The 17,125-nt window shown below is 34.8% G+C and overlaps 1 protein-coding gene across 1 annotated transcript; it reads right to left on the bottom strand.

Moving 5' to 3' along the window:
• Positions 1 to 442: 442 nt before the first annotated feature.
• Positions 443 to 9,065, bottom strand: LOC114284162 (C2H2-like zinc finger protein). The gene is made up of 10 exons (XM_028227058.2): positions 8,806 to 9,065; positions 5,760 to 5,785; positions 5,479 to 5,563; positions 5,169 to 5,378; positions 2,387 to 2,515; positions 2,246 to 2,303; positions 2,073 to 2,146; positions 1,644 to 1,732; positions 1,440 to 1,563; positions 443 to 748 (listed from the first exon to the last, which is right to left on the bottom strand). Exons 1-9 carry the CDS (start codon positions 8,911 to 8,913, stop codon positions 1,494 to 1,496), a joined length of 849 nt encoding a protein of 282 aa, XP_028082859.2. The 5' UTR covers positions 8,914 to 9,065; the 3' UTR covers positions 443 to 748; positions 1,440 to 1,493.
• Between the last annotated feature and the right edge of the window lie 8,060 nt (positions 9,066 to 17,125).

The raw sequence follows: 17,125 nt of genomic DNA on the forward strand, positions 1-17,125 counted from the left end.
GTATAAGTTGTTGAGTCTATGTGGACTGTAATGGAACCCAAACCTGACCTATGCAAACACAGCTCTTAACTATTATACTCTCTCTCTCTCTCTCTCTCTCTCTCTCACACACACACACACACACACACACACACACACACACACACACACACCCCACCAGAAATTTGGGAAGAGAGATTGCTGCAGCTCTCACAGTTGAGTCAGCCCAGCCCATGTATATCAAGGCATACTAGTAGTAGGCTTCAACAGTTCAAAAGAAAAAAGTTGGGTCTTTAGTTTGGAACTGTGAACACATTCTGATTAGACTCAAAGGCATAGTTCAATAGAATGGCTTCACGAATGATCTCAAATGCAGGTTAGAAAATCATTATGAAATCAACAGTTAGCTGCAACAGTGGTTTTGAGTGCAAGCACAATCATACCTACTGGAAGAACAAACCTGTTTTACGGTAGGTAAATCACTATTGATTGATGCTCGTTTATCACAAAAAAATGTTTGTCTTCCGATGTTTTCCTTCTACAACAAAAGCCATAATTTTTGAGATGTTGGGATGTCACACCTTGCCAAAACAAATGAGCAAGTTGCCGCACAAATCTTCTGACCTGAGGCTTTCTATTGACAAAGCAATTAGTTATACAGGGGAACATATTCGAAGGGCATTCAGATTGGCACATAAAAATCTCCACAATCAAAGATTCTGTCATCGTCCCCAATCTTCATGCTGATTGACAATTGAAAGAGCTTGGCCTACAAAGAAAGAAGAGTAGAGCTATAACATATAAAATTCATTTGTAATTTACGTTACTCAGATTAACTGCAGCCAAAAAAATAATGGAGCCGTTGTCCCAATTTAAGATTCTATGTGATTGTTAGAATAACTTTTATTAGTCATTATTACACCGTGACAACAGTTTTTTAGAAACATAAGGAACAGCAATCATGAGTATTGTTCCTGACATTCCATTCCTCAAAAACTACCGAAGTGGCATAATGACTATTGAAAGTAATCATTGGGTATTATAACAGTGATTGCACATCATTCTAGAGAAGAAAGGACTATAAAGCTCTACTTACCCAAAAAAGAACATAAAGCTCAAAAATTAAATTATTTGTAGAGCCAAGGCAGATAAGCAGTCGACCTCAAGTACTTGCATCACACGATTAAAAATCACAAAGAAGAGCTAACCTTAAAACTTTTATAAATTTTATCTTCGCACAAGTACATTATACATTCAAACTGTACAAAAAATAGAGTAACTAAAAAATAACTAACATAAACACCTCTTCTCCTGTTTAAAAAAATAAAATAGAAAGAAAAACAACAACCCTGCAGTGGTTGGTAAATCATCATACCACCATATAATGGCCAAATAACTAACTCTTATGGTCAGCAAAGTCATTAAGCTTGGTTCAGTTAATAAAGCGTACTTCAGATTACCTCAATTTTGGCAGTCTAATTAAGTCTTCTAGCAAAGCAGCTTAAATTTACCAACTAAGAGGGCTTTGTTTTTCGTCCAAGTTGTGAGATTCGCTTCAGCTCTTGGGTTCCTTTTTTCATTTCTCTGCAGATATCAACAAAAAGCACTATAAATTCACTGCAAAAAATTAAGATGCAGTAATTAGAAAGGTTTTAGAATGACACCTTTGGTACAAATAAACAATGACATAGAAGACAGGGAGGAACATCAAGACCAATATTGAAATAGCCAAGTACAAAATGCTTGTATGCTTCTGCACAGAATAACCAATTCAACAGCAAAAATTAAGAAAATCACATATTGCTGCAACAAAGAGAATATAACCCAAAATACTTGGTCTATCAAAAGTATGAATTCCTCCATTTGACAGAAAAATAAGCCTTTAAGATGTCGATTTACTTATTTGACCAAAATGTTATCTAGGAGAGTGTATGTCTAGCTTGCCAAGGCACATTGCAACACCTTGCAGGGTGTGACATCTATATTGGCAGATAAATCAGAACTCTCTCACATTTACACAATTAAAAATGTGAAATCTTGAAAGTGAATTGCTATACCAAGAACATCCAAGCTATTAAAGACTGAAGCCTTACCTGGCCCCCTCTGGAAAAGGGTTTTCGTCCTCCTGAGCAAGTGTGAGCATCACAGAATTGCCGCAAAAACAATTCTACCAATACAATCAACAAAAGTCCACTGTAAGCACTACAAGTAACAGCAGAAGAAAACGTATAGCATGCATGTCTTCTTGAAATATATAAAAGAGTACCATGAAGACGGTTTGCTGAGGGGCTCTGATTAACAGGAAAACAACTATCAGCAAGACTCTGCACAGAAGATACCAGATAAAAATGATCATGGAATAAACATTGTGGTCAACAATGCAAGAGATATAGTTGTCAAAAACAACCTCACATAAGTGGCGATTTCTTGCAGCAGCAGCTGGATTGCATTTGGTTTTACGAAATTTTGAATTTGAATCCATCACAAGGTCACAATGCAATGCTCCACATAGATCTGCTACGCATTTGCTATGACTCTGAATTTATTGACATTATCAAAAAAGGAACCTAGAGCAAATTTGACGTATAATAGTACCATATGCTATATATCCTCTATTCCAATTTAAATAGAAACTCATCCTCAAAAAATTCACAAAACAACATGGAATTGAATGCTAAAAGGATATGATCAATGATAAAACATTGTCTGACTCTTATCGTGATTGTTTACAAAGGAATCAGGAGTCTTGCTCCCCCTTACTTTCAAAGCTTGTGCTTGTGCTACTTTCCACTAACATTCTAAAATGGCGATGAGCAATATAGTTTAAAAAAACACATAGCTCGTGCATAAGTTTTTCCTCCATAATAATGAGACTTGTCATTATTGTTTTAGCAGGAATGGCAATCCCTGTTCCCCCTTCCTCTCGAAAGTTATGCTTGTCCCAATACTTATTGTGGATGGTGAGGTGATGAGATGGTAGGCATAGTGATGGCATGGGACAACCTGAGTTGGAGAAAAAGAGAGTGGGGGCAGCCTTGGGTGAGAGAGAGTGGCAGTAGAGAGTCTCAGATTTGATGCTAGAGAGTAAAGAGATGGCCAGTTCTTGTCTTTATGCAAGGAGGAGACTCCTTATGCAGGTTGACCAAACTATTGGGGACAAGTCACTCTTGGACATATGGCTCAACCCCCTTGGTTAGACAATTTCAAGGTATCACTTCATATCATGGAGTTGCAATGGTAGGTATGACTTATTTAGAAAGCTATATCAGAGGGGCTCTAGTGATATGCTTCACAAGTTTCACATGTCTTGGTCAGCGCTAGCCTTGTCTTCTTGTATTTGTCTCTTTCTCTCTAAGGCTAGTCAAGGTGCAAGTTCCCTCAAGGAGGGAAAGGAAAACCTTCAATTCTAGCCTCCAAGTGACAAGTTCTATGGTTATCCGGACAGAGGTTCTTAGGCTCTTCTCCCTGCCTAGGTATGCAATGTGGCATCAAGGCACAAATCTTGTGAGATGAAGTATTTGGAGACGCGTGACTCAATTGAAGGAGGGCAAGGCAACTATAGTAGAGATGGTGCGCCAGGCTAGAGAGTGAGTGTTCTCTTTTTTCTTTTTTGATAGAGTGTGCTATTGAGGCTTGAGGATGCTTTGGTTGAGAGTTACTTAGCCAAGCTGAGAGTGGGATTCCAAGCATGCCTTGCTCAAGGATTGTAGGCCACATTTCTTGGCTTCATGGTTCGAGTCTAAGGCATTGAGTGTGTGCCAGCAAGGATTGCCATACTCTGTGTGCCCCTGCTTAGGCTAGGCTCACGGCCCCAATGGTTATATTGTGGAGATGACGTGGCATCATGACAACTCGTCACTTGGAGTTCATGTGCCAATATTAATAGAGTCAGAGACGAGGCTTGCCACATAGCAACCAAATATGGGTACCCCCACTTTCCGCTAACATTCTAAAATGGCTATGAGCAATATAAATTATAAAAAAATAAAAAATAGCTTCAGTGAATTAGCTTAGTTATTACACCCTCTTATACAACATCTTAAAGTGAACTAAATAAGTACAAAGGAAAAGGTTAAAATCTATCTTCTGATTCTTATTTAAATTTGTATATAATCATAATAATTTAGGTAACTGATGATGGGCTGCCTAATTCAACCAGATAATGGAATGAAGACCAAAAATGTAACGTGTTGCAGTGCTTAACAAAATAATGGAAGTGATATATGTTTAAGTAGCAGACAAGAAGTAAGTTGTGCTACAGTTACAATGCTTTTTTGGATGAGTTGAGTACAAAATCATGACAAATTCCGCAAAGTACAAGAGATTAAGAAGTTTTAAAGTTAATACCACGAATCGAAGAATAACAAAATTACGGGCTGTGTTAACTAAGTCAAAATAATTATACAAACAACCAATGTTTTTGAAACCGGACCGGACCAGCCGGTGCAACAAATTAAACCATCAACCGGTCCAGGTTTTGGTTTGAATAAACCCTCAAAACCAGACTTGTGCAAGAATTGGTGTTTTTTGGATAAACCGCTTGAAACCGCGGTTAAATCGGTCGCCCGTGAGAACCGCAGCTGGTACATGTAAATCGTCCACATCATCACTGGGGCAAGCGCACAACATGACTTAAAAAAGTGAAACAATGGAGACTCAAACTTGCGTTTCAACCAATGATGGCACAACTCCTAACCACTGAGCTAGCCAATATTCTTACCATATGTGTGGAGATATATATTATTTATCATGTTTCTAACTTTATTAAAAAAGATTACAATCTTTTGCTAGAAAAAAACACAAAGCATAGCCTTTTAAATCTTGAATTGAAAATAAATTAATAATATAAGTATGTATTTTTGTAACTTTAATACGTATATTTTATTTATACATAGTTATTAATATATTTATAATATAATTATGACGTCATTGTTTGATTCCGGTTGATCCGACGGTTGAACCACTAAACCTTGACCCGGTCATTTTTCCACTTCACTCAACAGTCTGGGTTTGACAACATTGCAAACAACAGAAACGAGCATCTTCATCAATGACAGTGAGCAACATGTGTAATAGTGAAACAACAAAAGGGTTTTAGTGTTCCTTTATAACATGACAATTTTGAAAAACTGCAGCTTGAATATAAACAATCGCAATTGAGAAAGACAAGGAAACAGGGGCCCACATACAACATTTAGGAGATCATAGTGTCTGTTGTCATAGTGTTGATCAAGAAATTTCTCCGCTCGGAAGATTTTCTTACAGTATCCACAACGCCATTCATTTACATCCAGATGAATCTTATGTTGCTCCTGATCTCTAAAAATATCATTGTCGGGATGAAGTTTACACTTTCTTGAAATCTGATACTTTTCTCGTTCCACAAATGGCATCAGATACTGCAAGGTATATGGACACGTAATCAGCCTAAACACTAATAAAACAAGCCAATCCACACAGTATTGCATAGCTAATCTACAAAATATATTTGTAGGTCACCTCCTCAATGACTTTCCAAGCTGCTCTACTTCTTTCTCTGGAACAATGTACTTCATGAGCATATTGTTCTTCTTGCTTCAGTGTTCTAAACCTCAAATTAAAACCTAGATTAGTTGCCAACTTTAATTTAAGAAAAAGAAAAGGTATAATATACATCATCATCAGGCAACAAATGTACCAATTACAAGCACCACAGAATAACACCTCATACTTGCTTGTTCATATTTCAGCTTTAAAAGTTATAATAAGAAGTTAGTTTAATCTAATGACACAAAATTTACCTTTTAGCTGCATACCCTTCTGTATCCTGCAGTCCAAACTGGATGTGTTAGATAAGTAGAAACTGACACAATAATTCATATTACAAATGGAATATACATAAACGTGTACATACATATTCAAAACATCTATACATATGCACACACATGAAAGAGTGGGATCAGCCCTGAGTTAGTCGGGACTGTAGGCGAACTTTAAAAATGGGGCCCTCTATGCAAAAACAAAAAATAAATTTGTGGATAAAATTGTTGAGTTCTTATATTTATCCCCCAAAAAAAAAAAAAAAAAATTTGTTTAAGTACTCATAATTTTTTTATTTGTTAGTACCCACACAAAGTTTGCTTGCACATATTATCACAAATTACCCCCTTGTGGTTTAGGCCGATAACACATTACCTCCTCATGATTAAAAAATGTACAGTTAACCCCCTTGTAATTTGGAGTGCAATGTAAAAGTAACAGATTCTGTCAAAATTAATAGTGTGTGTCTAAAACCCACTAAACTGAGCGTGTGTGACAAGACTGAACTGAGAAAATGACGAATTTGCCCTTTTCTCCTTTTCTCCTTTTTATTTTTCTTCCTTTCTCTTTCTTCCCTTCACTGCTGTTGCACTGCACAGATCACCCCACCATCTCCTCCCTATCGTCTTCATGTCCTTCTCCCTCACTTCCTACAACAACCTAAGATCACCAACCTAAGATCACCACCATTGAAACTATGGTCTCCCATGGTAGTCTGGCAATCCCTAGGCCACCCAAACCACCACCGCCACCACTTTCCACTACCTATTTCTTCTACCATCATCCTCCATCTTCTCCTTATCATTACATACAAACACACATTTGTATTATAGGCACACACAACCAACTAAGCTAAGACCCAAATTGTAGTGGTGGCGACCACAATGGGTGCCATAAGAGAGGAAGGTGGTTGATGGTGACTTAGTCAAGAAGAGAGACGGGTGATGCAGGTTGGTGTTGGGAGTGTAGTCGGTAATAAGATGGGAGATGGGCTGAGCTTTGTTGCGTGATTGCAACAATCGGTTGCTGGATTTCTATTGGATGTTTAGTGTGCTTCAAGGAAGAAGACAAAGGAAAGGAGTGGGTCGTTGCTCTTGCATAGCCATGGTAGCTGCAAAAGAATAAGAGAGGAGAAAGGCCAAAAAATAGACTAGGGAAAAATTTCATTTTCGCAAATTTCACAAACATCATTCAGACATTTTGTGTTGCTGCTACAGTCCCATTTATTAATTGGGTTGCATCAGGTGATAGGAAGGAGGTAGTGCTTGTTTGGGGCAACTATGGAGGGGCTGGTTGAGTTTACTTTTAGAGAGAGAAAGTTGCAGTGTTGGTGGTATGGAAAAAAAAAATTAGAGAAGAAAATAAGGGTAATATTGACTTTTTATCAAAAATATTAATTGAGGTAGATTTTACACTCCACTCCACAAGGTGATATGTATATTTATAAACTATAAGGAGGAGATGTGTTTTTCGCTTTAACCATGAGGGGGTAAAATGTAATTAACCCTAAAATTTAGTTACATAGATCAAGGCATGAAGAAATTATTACAAAAATTTCAAGAGATAAAAATATGATTTTGTTGCTTTATAGTTTAATAATATCCAATTCACAAAAGAGAAATAATTAAACAAAATCTAAAGTTGTGATATGAAATAAAAATTACACCAACTGTATCAACTAACTATTACACTTCTCACATTTTTAGATACAGTTGCTAATTAAGCTAACATAATCTAGCCTATCTATTATATCATTTTTAGTAGATAATATGACTAATTCGTTTAATCTTTTTGCGACATTGTTGACGAACTAATATTTAATCAATTTTAGATTTGAATTTTTTTTTTTTTTTTTTCTCGAGACAATCATGGATAGTTTTTCTCCCATTGTTGAATAGAGGGACCAAAACTTTTTTTTGTTATGTTGGTTGTTGGGTTGTTTGTTGTGTTATTGATTTCTCTTATATTATGAGGCTCTTTGTTGGGTTAGATGTTGGATATCAGATATGTGTTGTATTGTGGTTTAGCTATGATTACTCAGTTGGATGTAATTGTCTTATATTTGTAATCTCCTACCGATTGACAAAAAAAAATACATTTTGGTTTTAGATTGTGAACTTAGATAAGTTAGAATGAGCCTTATTTTTTAGTATACTAATACTATAAGGATTGAAATTATTTAGGGGGCCCTAAATTTTGTCAAAATTTGGGAGCCCAAGGAAGTTGCCTTCTTTGCCTTTGCTCAAGGCTGGCACTGTGAAAGAGTAAAGGAATTTGGTAACCAACCAGCTAAGCAAAATTAACAAAGACAAACAGAGAAGGTTTACAACCGAATGAGACATAAGCTATATTGAACAAAGTTGATAACAAGAATAACAGTGTAATACTAACGACATCAGAGAGAATGAAAAGCTAAAATTCCTATCCGAGCAGCACAAAGATCCACAAGTGACTGTCAAACACACAATTCATTTCCCGAATGGGGTGCTGCCTCAAAACCAGAAAAATTAATTCACATAATTCTTTGTTTGGTTGCCGAGGAACTCAAATGCAAGGGGGGAGAAACTAAAATTTGTGAGGCTACAAATTTATTATTAACAAGAGAGCTTTTACTCCTAATTGAACCAAATTGATCAAGTTGGCTATGCCTTGGTCATATTTCCATTTACCAAATACATAAAGTACAAAATTCAAGATTCTCCTCCTTTTCTCAGTTTTCTCAGCAACCAAACAGTAAATAAGATTAATAAGGGCTCAGTAATTTCAAAATCAATCGGTAGATCAATTGAAAAAAGAAATATTAGTTCATAATTCGCGGGTAGCAGACCTGCACAAACACACACACATTATGAACTAAATTCCGATTCTGTTTAGATTAAAACCCCAATTCAATAGATGAGTAATACAACCAAACACCATTTTTATTTGCTTCTTCAGTATATCAATTTTAACGGTTCAAACAAAAATCAAAACGTTAACAAATAAATACAAATACATACATCAGAGAGAGAGAGAGAGAGAACGAACTTGACTTTCAGGTGTAAGATGTGAAGATGTTGAGGAGACTTCAATTGTAGCTTGTACGAAAAGCGATACAAAGAGAAACACGCACGCCATCGCTCTCGTCCTCCCCATCTCTCTCTCTCTCTCTCTCTCTCTCTCTCTCTCTCTTCCCCCTGATTCAAAGGTTGCGCTTACGCAGTCCGGTCTCTCTCGCTAACTCACTTCCATCTTTCTTTGTATTTGAACCCTAGCTTTATTAAAATCACCGACAATGCCCATATATTGGCATAAATTGCTGACTACCCCTTTTGTTTTATATTTTCAATTAGAAACCGTAAAAGGGTTTTCAGTTAAACTGTTAACTTAGCCTTTTGGGAAAGCGAGTCAAAAGTCAAAAAGTCAATTTTTAATTTCATCATCTTTTAAATAGAGTGAAAAAAAATTAACTTTTAACAATCTTTCCAAAATTAAAGCGTAAAATCAAAACCAAAAAAAAAAAAGATTTGTTTGGTTTGGAGTTTTCAAAAATAATTTTATGAGTTTTTAATTCGTATTTTTGTATTTTTAATAATTTTTAAAAATATTTTAATCAGATTTTTTATTTTTATTTTTTAGATTCACTTAATCTTAATATGCTTAAAAAGTTTTAAAAAAAAAATTAAAAAATTCATTAAATACAACAAAATACGAAAATATATTGAATTTTATGAAATTTTTTTTATATTTTTTTGTATTTGGTTAATTTTTTCAAGTTTTTTTTTTTTCACAAATATTATACTTTTAAAGTATATTTTGATTAAGTGTATCTAAAAAATTTATTAAAAAAAATATTAAAAAAATCACTAAAAATAAAAAAATACGAAAAACAAAAAATCTCAATTTTCTGAAAAGTGAACTCAATTTTCTGGAACCAAACATGTTGTAAGTTGATTTTTTCTTTTTTTTTTTTTCAAGTTGTAATTGATATCTTCATTTCCTCCTATTTTTGATTTTTTAATCTAAATTAGGAAATTTGAAATTTTAATTTTTCAAGATATTTAGCTAAATAGATTTGAATTTGAATTAAATTTTCTCAAAATACAGTTAAATCGGTAAAAATTACTAAACAATTGTCAATATTGTATCCTAAAGCTGTGTTTGTAAAACCGTTGTTATATCATCTGTAAAACAAATGGGCTCAATTTATTTTTAGAATTAATTACACTAATAGTCTCTATAGTTTGGGGCTTGTGTCACTTTAGTACCTGACTTTTCAATTATGACACATTTGATCCTGAATTTTGAATCTTGTTCCAAATAAGGACAATTGAAAATATCATTAGACTTTTCAAGGGTAAAATCGTCAATTTGATAAAATATAAACTAATTTGACAAAAATAAATGTCAAAAAGATAATTTTAATTTTTTAAAAATTATTTATATCCACCAATGATAAAATTATGTAAAATTAATAAAAATTACATGATTAATTTTTTAAAATTAATTTTACATAATCATCATCCAAACACATAATAAAAATTAATTTGGTAAAAAAAAAATAAATGTCTAAAAGTTATCAATTTTACATAATTTTATTTTTAGTAGGTAGAAATAATTTTAAAAATTCAGAAATATTTGTTTGATATTTATTTTTGTCAAATTAGTTTATATTTTATCAAATTGACAATTTTACCCTTGAAAAATCTAATGATATCTTCAATTATCCTTATTTGGAACAAGATTCAAAATTCAGGGTCAAATGTGTCACAATTAAAAAGTCAGGCACCAAAGTGACACAAGTCCCACACTATAGGGACTATTTGTGTAATTTGCCCTTATTTTTATCACACAACATTGTAATTTTTGTAAAAGAACATGGATACTCATTTTTCTTTTTTTTTTTAAACAAAAAAAAAAGAAGAAAATATTCACATTATGGTTGTCCTTTTTTTTTTTTTTTTTTTTTTGAACACAAAAAAAAAGGGCTCTGTGGTGTCATCATGGCCCCGTTGGGCCTTGACCTCGGGTAATCGGTTGCCAGCCAGGAATTAACCTCCACCAAGTGAGGGACCCACCACCAGAGCACCAATGGAGCACGAACACCCACCACTAGGGTCGATTCCTAGGGAGGGAGTGTTTGGTTGTCCCTTGCCCGAGCTTTCCATTTGTATTACTATATCAATTTAGGAGCGCTAAATGCAATGGTGGTGGGGATTATTATAGGATTGGGCTTCTGTCAATTTGAGAGAACTTGACATGTTAATAGATCTCATTACAGGTGTATGCACTTCATTTTTGACCAATCTTAAAATTTAGGCACTCTCTCTTGGGTACCAAATAATAAATACGAGATGTGTTAATGTCACGATCCGAACCCGCCCCTACAGGTTTAGGTCATGACCGACCAATAATCCTTGATTACCTTTAGCCTCAAAGACAAAATCAAATCATTATATAAATTATGGGGTTTAGCGGAAGTATTAACAAAATATAAATAGTCCATTGAGCGGTGCATACATGGCAAATTTAAAAAATAACTTAACTCCTTTCATCATCCATGACAAACTTGAACTTGAACTTCCATAATATACTTAAAACATGCTCAACAAATAACAAAACAAAAGACTAAAATGAAGGGGTTGACAAAAGCTTGTCTCCGCTAGAGACCAAGTTATGCCCCATCAGGAAGGCACTCCTGAACGGCTTCACAAAAAGGGTAAACTCCGAAGCATCTCTAAACATGGCGATCTACATGCTCACCTACACATATATATAAGAGAGAAGGGTAAGTTAGAACCCAGCAAGTAATATCAAAACAAATAGGTTAAATGAATGAAGTACGATACAATATCAAACACATCTTGCATTTTCAGATATCGAATAATGAATTCAAAATAAACATTTGTCATATCAAGATCCATTAATCAAACATCATACGTGGTACATCCAATAGTATAACAAAGGGGCCCGAATGCCTAATCAAATGGGCCATCAAGGTCTAGCAAAGGGACCACAAAGGTCTATGTAAAGAGACAATAAAGGTCTAGCAAAAGGACCATGAGGGTTATTCATCAGAGATCTCTGTATTCAAATAATCAAAGGGCCATGGTGTTGTTTCCTCCAGGTGAGGGCCTCACTAAAGGATGCCATGAATATTTTTACAAAATGGACATTTATTCATTCATATAAAAATAACATTTTGAAATATCATTGAAGTAACGAATCAAAATACATTTCAAACATATCTTTGTAGAGATACTACTTACATTAGGCTTGTCATAAAACACATAACAAAGGTACACATTGAAACACATTGTCTAATCAAACGTTCCATCTTAATTCAATTTCCTTAAATGTGTTTCTAGTTGTTCTCTTATTATTGATGCTTAACATGCCTAAGAATGCCTAAAAGTGCATGGGAATGAAAACATTTATTTGAAAGCATTTTTCAAAAGTTGCTGAAATAGGATAGCTCGCTCGAGCGCACTATTGGTTGCTTGAGCAAACCATATGTCTACAAAGTCAGAATGTAGGCTTGACGGTTGCTCGAGCCGACTTTTAGTTGCTCGAGCGATCTGCAAAACTTCTAGCGCTCGAGAGACTATAACGACCCCAACGTGCATATCATTTTTGCATATTAATTTATTGAGAAAATTTGCATGATTATGTATTAGTTTAGTGTATATTTGTTTCTTTGTGGAATATGTATTAGAATCCTATTTAGAATTAGAACTTGAAGGCTTAAACGGATTTAGAAACTGAAATTGACTAGGTTAATAGGCTAATTAGAATATTTAGAACCATATAGAAAGTTTGATTAAAATTTGATTCAAACTAAATTAATTAAAATTAATCATTAGAATTGAGTAAGTTTAATTAGACTTAAGCTAGATTAATTAACCCTAAGCTTGATTAATTAGTCTTCACTAAACCTAGGTATATATACGTTATAATTAAGAATTTGAGTTCATCTTCATCATTTTGGCTGAATTAGAGAGCTTTAGAAAGAGAGAGTGATGTCATTTAGAGCAAGGAAGGTTAGAAGCTTGAAGAATTTCTAGAGGAGTGGAGATTTGAGAAGATAAAGGCCAAATTGTGCTTGAATTAGTGTAATTGAAGACTCTAGGTATGAAAACCAACTTCAATTATTGTTAATAACTCATCTAGTAAAAGAATTCATGAAGATTATGAACTTAATCACAAGAAAAGAGTTGAATAATGTTGAATTTGAGGTTAGAGTATGCATACATGCATAATTCCATCATATTTGGCTATTTTGAACTTGAGTTTAGTATTTTTGTTAAATTGAGAGTTGAATTTTACACGCATCAAAGAATTACAAGTTTCAAGAGTTTAATTTCATGTTTTAAAGGTTTTTGATACAATTCCATACATGCATGAGCATTTTGGCTTCAAATTTGACAATTCATGACATTTTTGAATTCATGGTTTCAAATTGAGTTCACATTTATGTTTTTCTATGTGTTTTCAAGTGTTTAATACAACCATGCAAGCTTTGAACTTAGATAATCATGTTTTGGGACTAGAAGCGATGAAATTGTCACTTGAGCGCACATTGCATGTATCCAGTATTTTTGCAAAACATTGCACTTCACTTGAGCAACCATCGAGCCTAGATTTCGGACATCTAGAAGTTTTACAAACCGCTTGAGTGACTAAAAGTTGGCTTGAGCTACCTTAGTTCATTTTTCATATTGGCTCGAGCGACCATCGAGGCTACATTTCGACCATCCAGTACTTTTGTAGACATGTGGTTCGCTGGAGTAACCAATAGTGCGCTCGAGCGAACTGCCCTGTTTTAGCAACTTTTGAAAATGCTTTCAAATACATACTTTCATTTCCATGCACTTTTAGAAATTCTTGGGCATTGTTTATGCATCATTAATGAGAGAACAACTAGAAACACATTTAAGGAAATTGATTAAGATGGAACGTTTGATTTAACAATGTGTTTCAATGTGTACCTTTGTTATGCGTTTTGTGTAGGTGGTCACCCAAAGCTTAATGTCTGTACAAGCCTACTATGAGTAGTTGTAACATGCCCAGGGGGGTAGTTGTAACATGCCCAGGGGGGTACCTGTACGCGTTAAACAGTTCGGACCCTTGATTTCTTCGATTTAGTCTCACGAGTGCAATGTAAAACATAGATGAGAGTTCAGATTTGACAACTTTTATAGATAAACCATTTTATTGCAAAATCTTTGCCAGAAATGGACTGCGGCATCAAATCTTAGAGTCACCACCTAATATTTTGAGAAAATTAGGAAACCCGTGACTCGTGCCAATGCCATTGTTCATCGTAACAAAGGATGCTTGGCTCGAAACCTTCAGTACGAGGAGGAAAGGTCATTAATTAAACACCCCCTCAAACTCGATCAAAAGATCGGCCTCTACTAAAGTATGGTATGAGTTTTATTTATTTTATATATTCATATTCCAATCATTTAATAAATCTTAAAAGTTACTATGTAAAGCAAACATATATAGATTGTATCGTTCATTTTGGAACAATTTGATTTCATTATTTTGAAAATGTTTGGAATAGTGCAATCATGAAAAATCAATTTTATTCAAAATTAAATAACACAACCTTCACCCACTGGCATACATAGAGTTATATCAAATAAGTAACTAGCCACATGGTAGGATACTAAACATAATAGAAAAACACATACAAGCGGGATGCTAAAGCACGAAAAATTACATATCTACTGACATCCCACAAATAATTACAAAACAAAGTTAGTAAAACATACATAATTCTATATATAAGATCCTAATGCAATTCACTCATGAAATGCAATTAAAGATCTGACTTCTAAAATATGTGACATATGAATCATCTTACGACATGAGGTAGTGCACAAAATCACATAATAATCGATTACCCTCACAGATGCAAATTTAGCCGGATCTTAAGACATAAAACATGGATGCAAAGGATGGATATAATGACAAGCATGATATATTACATATGCACAGATAGGGAAAGAAAACAAAAGAACGGGATAGAAAAAAGCGGGAGTGGGGGAATTATTACATGACTTTGAATATTACAAATTCGAATAAAGGAAGAGAAGAATAAAAATATTACAACAAAATTAAATCCTCACAAACTCTCTCTAATTAAAATAAATAAACAAAAACAGAAGTTTCAGGGGGCCTTGGCGACCATTAGAGACTGTTCTGCTCGACATTCGAGAGACTGCTAGGTTCTGTTCAGGAGAAAGTGGCTAGCCAGCCAAAAAAGGAGCCGACTGGCCAATCAAGCCAGGCCAAAAACTCTATTTTGCTTCAAACACCAGCAAAACAAACGAAAAATATGCAAGTGGCTCAACTAACCATTTCCAGTTAGCTTACAATAGGTTTATAACATGAAATTGAAGCAAGAAAAGTAATATAAGAAAGAAAAGGCAAGAAAGTAAAAGAAAATGAAAAGTGTGCAAAATTAACATTCCAAAGAAGGATTTGATTTCTAAACTTCCTTTTGATCACTCTCAAGTTTAGGAAGTGTGTTCTCAATTCTCAATTTTAAAATTTTATTGAAATAGTGTTTTTGGGTTGTTTAATAGTGTGTATGTGAGGGGAGAGGGGGAGAGTTATACAACTTTTTGTTTTTCTCTCTTCCAACAACACTCACTCGCTTTTGATCAAGGCTACTTGAATATAGCTCTCACAAATTTCTGGGATGGTTTTGATATATGGAAGATGGTATATCAGTGTATCTCTAAGCAATGGAGGTTTATGGCTCAAAACTTAAACTTCCGTCTTTTTTTTCTCTATCTCTCTCTTTTCTCTTAATTTATTCCTCTCTTTCATCTCCTTCAATTCTGATCCTCTTTATCTCCATAAGCAATTAGGGAAGACTACTAAGTCAAGGAGAAGGTGGGAGATAAGGATGATGGGGTGACAATGGTGATTGAAATGGATGCTCTCTTTTGGGTAAGAGACAAACACCTTTTTGACAATGGAGGCCAAATGATGATAATGGAGGGAGGTGGGTGTGTATCTCGTGCATGAATCTATCAAGAAAAGATCTGAAATGGCATGACCCACACGTTTTCAACAACAACCGATAACCCCTTCTCCAATGCCCGTATAACCACCAGTACAAGATCACTAAGCTAATGACTGCACAATTGCACTCACCAAAGAATTCAAAAAGATGAAGCCACCATTGTTCTATAGGGGAGTTGATCGACTAAAGGCTGAAGCTTGGGTCCTTGAAATCAAAAAATTGTTAGAGGTATTTCCTTGCAGTAAGGCACAAAAAGTCTTACCGGCCGCATTCACTTTAGAGGATGAGGCGAGAAGATGGTGGATGTTGATTCATGATGATAATAGAGAAATTATTTGAACTTAGTTTCTGAAGATCATTTATGAGAAGTATTTCCCATAGTGTATCCGGGACAGAAGGGTGTCCAAGTTTGAGAGACTCAGGCAAGGAACTAAGACCGTAGCAGAGTATGAAGTATAATTTACAAAGTTGGCACGTTTTGCGCCACATATGGTTAATACAGATTACAAAAAGGTAAGAAAATTTGAGGGAGGACTCCATGATTCGATTCAGGAGCGAATTGATGTTTTAAAGTTACCGAAATATGTTGATGTTTTGGATAGGGCATTGATATCAAAAGCAAACATGGTCGCTCACAATCAAAATTTTAAATAGAGAGGCAAAAGATAGAATTTGAATGCAAATAAAGTGGAAACCTTGTCAATGAATAAGAAGGAAAAATCGAGAAGCTCTAGCAATTCAAATCAGAGTTGTAATTTGGTACCTACTTGTCCAAATTGTGGAAGGAAACACTGAGGTGTATATGTTACCAAACTTCAAGGGCTTGCTTTTAATGTGGAAATGTAGGTCACATGGTAAGGGATTGTCTGCAACCACGACACAGTGGTAACCGGGGTACTACAAGTTCAACCAGATTAGTCCTAACAGCGAGATCTAATGCAACACCTACTGCAACGAGAAATGATCTAAGGTAAGAGAAAGTCTTTGCACTCATTCCAGGAGATACCCAAAACACAGAGATTATTGTGTCAGGTATACTTTCTGTATGTGGCCAAAACGCCTATGTATTGATTGACTCAGGTTCAACGCATTCTTTTATTTCTATGGTGTTTTCTTATAAACTGAGTAGACCTATGGAATCTTTGAGATATTTATTATGTGGTGTATTGCCATCGGGGGGACCTACGCTTTGTTCATTTATTTATCCTACATGTGAAATATTGATTGGGGAATGTTACTTTGTATGCTGATTTGTTACCCCTTGATATAAGACATATTGATATTATTTTGGGTATGAATTGGCTATCCAAATATCATGCAACTATT

This window comes from Camellia sinensis, chromosome 15, assembly GCF_055761805.1.
Source record: "Camellia sinensis isolate YWXY chromosome 15, ASM5576180v1, whole genome shotgun sequence".
Taxonomy (NCBI): domain Eukaryota; kingdom Viridiplantae; phylum Streptophyta; class Magnoliopsida; order Ericales; family Theaceae; genus Camellia; species Camellia sinensis.

Bases quoted from the DNA above. Each gene is read 5' to 3' on its own strand.
- LOC114284162 (XM_028227058.2), bottom strand. From the start codon at position 8,913: ATGGGGAGGACGAGAGCGATGGCGTGCGTGTTTCTCTTTGTATCGCTT. The intron at 5,564-5,759 runs GTAAATTTTGTG...TTTGAGGTTTAG, and splicing joins GAAGGGTATGCAGCTAAAAG to AACACTGAAGCAAGAAGAAC. The intron at 1,733-2,072 runs GTAAGGCTTCAG...TATTCTGTGCAG, and splicing joins CCTTTTCCAGAGGGGGCCAG to AAGCATACAAGCATTTTGTA.